This window comes from Nicotiana tomentosiformis, chromosome 12, assembly GCF_000390325.3.
Source record: "Nicotiana tomentosiformis chromosome 12, ASM39032v3, whole genome shotgun sequence".
In the NCBI taxonomy this organism is placed as follows: Eukaryota; Viridiplantae; Streptophyta; class Magnoliopsida; order Solanales; family Solanaceae; genus Nicotiana; species Nicotiana tomentosiformis.
The window spans coordinates 123,576,453-123,584,432 of NC_090823.1; the positions used below are offsets into that span (position 1 = coordinate 123,576,453).

General features: G+C 33.8%; 1 protein-coding gene across 1 annotated transcript; it reads right to left on the reverse strand.

Annotated features, from left to right (window-relative positions):
* Nucleotides 1-2,200: 2,200 nt before the first annotated feature.
* Nucleotides 2,201-5,374, reverse strand: LOC104112246 (NAC domain-containing protein 100). The gene is made up of 3 exons (XM_009622114.4): nucleotides 5,172-5,374; nucleotides 3,817-4,082; nucleotides 2,201-2,955 (listed from the first exon to the last, which is right to left on the reverse strand). Exons 1-3 carry the CDS (start codon nucleotides 5,323-5,325, stop codon nucleotides 2,410-2,412), a joined length of 966 nt encoding a protein of 321 aa, XP_009620409.1. The 5' UTR covers nucleotides 5,326-5,374; the 3' UTR covers nucleotides 2,201-2,409.
* Between the last annotated feature and the right edge of the window lie 2,606 nt (nucleotides 5,375-7,980).

Below are 7,980 nucleotides of genomic sequence, written 5' to 3' on the forward strand. Positions count from 1 at the left end.
ATGTACAGTTTTCGAAGTTTTGGCCATTGATATGAGAGGAAGAAAGGCAAAGAAAAGTGAAAAATTGACGACACCAAAACTCTGGTGTAGATGGCTCTGCAAGCGACGAGATAGAGAGAAAAGATAAAAAAATTTGGGGGAGTGAATGTGTAAAAATGGTAAATGTTAGATGGAAGGGTTATTTATAGGCTCGCATCATGACGGTTCAATATCAGAGGTGGCCAACCGCCATCTGACAAGCATTAAATACCTTGAAAGGCTAAATCGATGGGACATCTATCACATACGTCATAATCGATCCCTGTTAAAACGTCAGCTTATAACCCGATCGAACCGTCAAAAATCATATCGATTCTCACCGCATCCTTTGTGAGAAACGAAGGGACTATCTGTATATGGTCAAAATAGATTTCGGCCTTCCTACGTTCGATCGAGTTCAAGTGGTAAGAAGTCGGAGTGGAATTTTGGGAGTGAGCTCCGAAGACAATACTAACGAGCCTCGAGTTCGAAGGCTGCTCGAGGAGTCGGCTCGATAACCTTATCGAGCCCGTGACCGAATCGATCCGCAAGGCATTGCTTCGAGGTTGAAAATGCGCGACGCTCATCTCGAAGGTCGAGCTCGAGCCAAAACCGAAGGGCTCGACCCAGTAACTAGTTCGAGCCAGTATCGAGCTCACAGATAAGAGCTGTTGCAACTGCACCAAGAGAGAGAATCTTGACGGGAATCGAAGAAAAGACAAATCATCATGGGTCCTCCATTATATGCTTTATTTTATTATTTTTTGTAATGACCATCTACTATAAAAGGGGGATCCTTGTAAACTATGGACACACTGAATACACTGGAAAAAAAGAGACCTCCTTGTGCTTGTTTTACTTCGTTTTATTCGTTCTTTCTGATTCATTATTGCCACTGTCATAGTCAAGAATATTCGTATTGCTATCTCTCTATACGATTTGTATCAAAGGGTATCACGTATCCTTAAAACCATACATAAATTCAACGTTATCCGATTTTTCGGGTAAACAAGTATATTTATGATTTTTTTAAAAATGAGATAAAATTTAAATAGTGGCTTAAAATGGGGCATATAGTGAAATTCTCTATTACATTGGTAAAACTACGATTGGAAAAATTAAAGGGCTAAGCGCACCACTAGCCACTTTTAGGGCAGTTGTTAATTGAAACATAATTTGCATTGTAATGTATTAATGAATTTAAAAAATAGCCATAACTTGGCTATTTTTTATGAGATTTAAATAATCAATGTAATTTAATATGTAATACTCTCTCCGTTCTAATTTATGTGAACCAGTTTGACTGGGCACGAAGTTTAAGAAAAAATTAAGACTTTTGAAATTTGTGGTCCTAAACAAGTCAAAAGGGGTCCAGAGTATTTGTGTGGTTATAAAAGTTTTCCATTAAGGGTAGAATTATAAATTTAAGCTAAATTATTTTTAAATTTAGAAAGGGATCATTCTTTTTGGAACGGATCAAAAAGAAAATATGTTCACATAAATCGGAACAAAGGGAGGAACAAATTAATTACATACCATGGATTTTACCAAATTACGGGTTACTACATATCGATAGACATACTTGTAATTACTTGATAGTCTCATATAATTGAGGCTCTTTGAGAGTTAATGCCGACTTTTTTCTCATGTTGGAGTTATTTAGCACTCCTCCAACAACAACAAAAATAACCCAGTATAATCCACTAGTAGGTATGTGGAGAGTAGTATGTATACAGACCTTACCCCTACCCTGGGGTAGATAGACTGTTTATGATAGACCCTCGGTTCCATCCCTCAAAGAACTTCCCACCTTGTTCTTGGGGTGACTCGAACTCACAACCTCTTGGTTGGAAGTGGAGGGTGCTTACCACTAACACTCCCTCTGTCTCAATTTGTGTGTCATGTTTTTTTACTTTTTCTAATAAAGAATGTTATATTTCCTAATTTAAAAATAGTTTAACTTTAAATTTCTTATTTTATCCTCAATAAGATAATTATAGCCACACAAATATTTATGAATTGCTTTATACTACAACTTTCAAAAGTTTTTCATCTTTTTAAAATTTCGTACCCAATCAAACACCACCCCACCAATTGCAAATGCATATGTGGAAGCTTGATGATTGTGAAAAAAAGACAAAGTACTAGACTAGTGATTTTCGCATGTCAATCAAAGACTAAATGAACATAAATTTACCACGTTTTTGGGCTTATTTATGTCTTATACACTTTTTCCATATGGAATTGCTGCAACATATACAGTAAATATATCTAAAAGCATTAATTCCATCAAATAGTCTTGGTTGGTTCCAACTCCTTCCCTTTACAAAGCTGTAGTTAGTTGTGACTACTAAAGACTAACGTACGTACGTAGTTACGTTCCTCTGCTCTTCACCAAATATTGGAGTCCAATTTGTAAGGTTGCTCCTGTGTCTGTTGCTGCTGGACAGAATTATCAAATACCATAGATGAAGAAGGTATTGCCCCAATATTAGCAACAAAATTAGAACTAAAATGATTATCGTTTGCAAACTGAGAAATATTCCCTTGTATAGGTGGCATAAATGAGTAATCATTAGTAGTAGTTGTAGCTTCTCTTGGTTGATATCCCCTTAACTGTAATGCCCTAAAAAGCAAAGAATTTACTGATGAAAGATTAGAGCTGTTTAACAAGCTAGAAGCCAAGTTCATGTTCAAGTTCATATTCATGTTCTCATTGTTGTAATTGTGCAAGGAAATATTATTGCTGATCATCCCAATTGATGGAGTGGCTAGGCAGTTGTAATTAATTGGTAACTCAATATCTCCAAGCTCATTTGTAATTATTGTGTTAGTGTCACAATTAGGAGACTCTAGGGATTGTGGGGAAGATGATGTTGGCTGTGGTTTCTTCACAGTTGAGCTCTTTTGGAACACCCTACATACTACCCATTCCTCCTGAAAGCAAGAAAAAAGAAAGTGTGATTCAATGTACGTAGTAAAATTTAAGTTATATACACCGGCAGAATAAACACATTTAACAATGCTAGTATAAATGATAAATCCAGAAAAATAGAGTGGCCATCCTCTATCAGTCTCATGGTGTACTAGATCTATTCCTTTCTTCTAGAGGTGCTAAGTTAAGACGACTTAATTATGGCTCCCTTCAATTTAGCATATTAGTTGTTTTGTTCCAAAATATTTTACATTTTAGAACAACAAAATGCCATTTTTTAAGTAATTAAATTCTTATCATTCCATTTAGCAGAGTGTTAATTAAGCAGAATATAAGAAAAGAATAAGGATAGTTTAGACAAAAATGTTGTGATTAAGAATATTAAATGTCTTTACACAAAATATATATGGATAGGACGTAGTTGTATTTTGCTTTCTTAGTAATTTACTCTCTCTGGGTGACACACTTTCAATATTAGTTTGTTTTGGAAAGAATATCACCTTTCACTTATTGAAAATTATTTAATTTTTTTTATCCCAGATTATTCTTAATGACATGACTTGTTGAGAGCCTCACCACCACTTATGTAAAATAAAATAACATATGAAACTATTACCACCATTTATTTAAAAGAATACTTTTAGTAGTTTGAAGGAGAGCCTTGGCTGATAAAGTTATTGTCATATGACCAGGAGGTCACGGGTCAAGACATGGAAAAAGCTTCTTGCAGAAATACGCATAGCAGAAGTTTAGTGCACCGAAATTTTTTTTTTTTTTGTTGTTGTTTGTATACATTTGACTTACATGTCACAAGCAGTCAAACTTCCGTTATATAAACTGAATCAGAGGGAGTACTAGATTACCTTAGAAGGTTTGAAACCAAGTCTTGTTTCAAGTCTATATTCATGTATAACCCAATTGGTTTTCTCACCCTTAGGAGCTCTTCCTCTATAGAAAACTAGGGTTTTCTTCATCCCAACAAGAACTCCTCCACGAAAAATCTCCTTGTCTTTGCCTGTCGTTTTCCAGTAGCCAGCTTCTGTAGCTCTGTTTGTGCGAAGGCCAGTGGGGTACTTCCGATCTTTAAGACTAAAGAAATACCATTCCTTTTCTCCCATTGAAGCTTTAGCTGTACAATTCAATATAACAATATAATGTCAATATTTCATTATCTTTATAGCCAGCTAGGCTTTGTTGCACGGATTCTCCAGAGATATTATAGCTCACAATATTTTTAGAAAGTCCGAGCAACATAACAGCTTACGTTATTACTTCGAATTTTCATGCAGCAGCATCTTTGTTTCTTTTTTAGTTTATTAGTTTTCTTGACATAGTGGTTGCTATTTGTTGAGCTTATTTAGATAGAAAGAATTTCCGTTCATTTTATTCTCCTTGATCTCCACTTTGACACGCCATGTTTGTCAACATAGATTATAAAAAAATGCTACTAGTAAACAAGTTTTAAGCTGCAATATTGATAAAAAAAAATATCCAGAGAGCTTTTGCAAAAGAAGAATGTCATTTTCTGTTTGTTTGATAGGTAAATAAGCATTCTTACATGGAGGTATAATCTCAGACGCAATCTTTGCCTACTATTTAACTATATTTAGGGTAAACTGCATTTTTTCTTGGAAAAAGAAAAAGAATGAAAGAAGATTAACAGAAGCAAGAAATTTATCTCATTTTTGTTCTCCCTTGGTTTTCTTCTCGTGTCAAAAGGAAAACATAGAAAATCTCGATCCACCCCATGAGTGCTTATCAAATTTGAATTTCCCAAACCACACGGTATATATATTATGCTTTTAAATACATTAATCCACAGTAAGATCTGGATCTACATCGCTTTAGAAAAATCAATAGGTAAAAACTAAAAGCAAATGCTGCAGGAATCAACTAATTAAGTGTATCATCATGCTAGATGCTACAATATTATATAAGCCGACTTTACAAATAATTCAGATTTGTATGACCTAATTAAAGCAATATTTGAACCCCTCTGACTACTTCATTAGAATTTTTTCCCATCTCAAATGGATTCAACAGTGTATATATAAAGAAAAAATTCATTTTACTATTTGCATAGTAATAAGCTTTAACAGTTGAACCCGTTTCCTTCTTCTAGCTCCGCCACTGCTTCTATGTTGTTTGTTGACTGTGGTTGAAGAGAAAGAAAGAAGTAAATGATCAAAGAGAAGGATGCAAAAGAAAATATAGTTACCAGGGAGATCCCAAGGCTCGCATTTGTTGAGATCAACATCAGCAATAGCTCTAGCAGTGAAACTGAAATCAGAAACTTTGTTAGTGAGATAAAAAGTGATGAGTTCTTCATCTGTGGGATGGAACCTGAAACCTGGAGGAAGCTTTTCTTCCATTTTGGGATAGAAACTTTGTTTAAATTTGTGAGGAAATTAATTAAAGTACGGATACAAAGAGGATGCTTATTATATATGGTGTTAAGCTGCGTTATTTCCTATGCACCATACTTCAGGAAGAAGCTAAGCGGCCAATTCCTCAGTCTTTTTTTAATCTTTATATATAATTAATTATTACAGCTACCGTATTGACAAAGATAGTGTATATATGAGGCAGATTTAGATTTTCATTTGTCGGGGTGTTTATTATTATTATTATTATAATGCCACTGGATAAAGTGAGCTAGCTACTGCTCACTTATACCCTCTAATTAAAATGACACATTCACTAGGGTTTAGGTTCATATATTACATAATCCTATGAACTTAAAAGGTTCTTCTTAGTCATCATAGGAGTATTAAGAATTTAAGGTCTTTAACATATATCCTCTCGGGTCTAGTAATAAACCATTATTGTTAACCTTTGGTAAAACTTAAAAATCAAGTGGAAGTAGTTAAAGTTTTCCATAACGTGGCAGTATATATATATATATACACTAGTGGCAAATAAATAATTAGGGAAGAAAATGAAATTGGAAATTAGGGTTACACCTGATGCCCGATATTCTTTCAGTTGCATGTTCAACTACCTTACACCAATTTCTACCCACCGCAAAAAGTCTGTCTAACCTTCACACTGCTCCAATGAGAACCCAAATTAAACTCCCTTTCGTCATCTACAATATTCTATTGACACTTGTTTTTTCCTTTTCCTTTAGCCCCAACTCTGAGAATTTATTCACAAAAAATGTTTATATCAAAATCACATTAATTTATGTATCATGACTAAAGTGGTAGATTGAACTGATGATCGATACATGTTATTTTTGTTTCAATTTATGTGATATTTTATCTTTGATTATCTGTTAAAAAATACTATATATTCAGTATTTGAAAAGAGTTTATTACAAATTTTTTATTTTGTAGACACAGAAATGTAATGGGATGTTAAAATCATAAGTTCCAGAAGTACTCATTTTTTATTTTAAATTCTGTGTTTCGTCAAATGTCGTTACATTAAATAAAGTGGAAGAATATTAAAGAACCATAATTAATGCATAAAAGTGCATATGAAAGCCACATATCATATATATGTTTGCTAGTTTGATGTAAAGATCGTGTCATAGTCCAGACCTAGCTAGCTGCCAAGATATTGTTCGTTTTGGCTAATTCCTTTGAGACAGCTCAAGGGCAGTTTTATTCCCTTGAGGTTTGACCGGCAAGACGGTTCAACAATTGAATCCTGAACTCGCCTTTATATGACTTTAACATTCTCTTCCCAAAAATTCCTCAGTAAATCCCAAACTAGCCCTCATATGGCTTTAACCTTCTCCCATTCTGATTGTGAAATTTATCTAAAATAAGTTTTACAGCTACGAACTCCATTTCGAGTTCATCCACTAATTAATTAACAACCCACGGGTGTTGCATATCAATGACAATTTTCTATATCAAAATAACGAAAGAGAACATTTGAAAAAAATTTAGACAAATGCGCTTATTTTGAATCTGGATATTGAAATAATATCTATTTGAGGAGACACAATTACATGTTTCCTGGGTATAACTTCTCAATCCTTTTCTATCTTTTGATATTGGCCAGAGTTTACTAGGCAGAGTGGTTAAATTCCTCAACCAACCATATGACTGTCTATATCTCCTATATTTCTGAGTCTTAATCTCAAAGCAATTCCTTAGTTTAACTTTATGTATATCTCTCTTTTCTCCCATTTGATTTGGTCTTTTGCATCTTCATGTTTTTTCTATCCTAACAAAGAATTCGTTCGTACTTCAAATACTGGCTCTTTAGCTTTCTAGAAAGGGCCTCTCCCCCCAATACCACACGTGCGCACAAAAAAATACAGAAATCAAAATTATATTAATAAATCTTAATTAATTTTGGACAGCGTCTAACTTCTTTACACTTGCAATGTAAAGGAACTTTTACAGTACTATTAAGTTGACCACCAGCCAATGACTACTTGTAATTGTCCATAACTTGAAAAATAAGATATGTTACCTAGCTACTAGAATAAGTTAAAATACAAAATTTTTATACTCCTTTCGTTTCAAGTTATGTGAACTTATTTTATTTTTAGTCCGTGCAAAAAAGAATGATCAATTTTCATATTTGTAAACAATTTACCTTTATGCAATGATTTATAACCACATAAAATATATGCGCTTATTTTTTATTTTTTTTATTAAAACCATCCACCCAGGCTTTCACCTCCCGTGGTGGAGGGGGGTTTGGCATTGGCCCCAACCTTGTCTATTAAATCTCAAAAGTTAATACAACAAGAGGGGGACATAAAAATCTTCTCTTATTTCTTAAACTTTGTGTTCAGTCAAATGCGTTCACATAAATTGAAACGGATGGAGTACTATACACGTGTGGATAATGTAAATCGTTTTCGAACATGTCGTTAGAAGTGATCGTGGAATCGGCCATAAAACAGAACTTGTCATTCAATATCTACTACAATATCTTCAAATTTACGACCTTTTGAATGTGTCTATATATATATATATATATATAACATATGTTAGTCCTGGTAGTTGCGACTCTGCAGCTGCCTTAATATCTTTCATTTTACTTTAAAAAAAAAATTAATT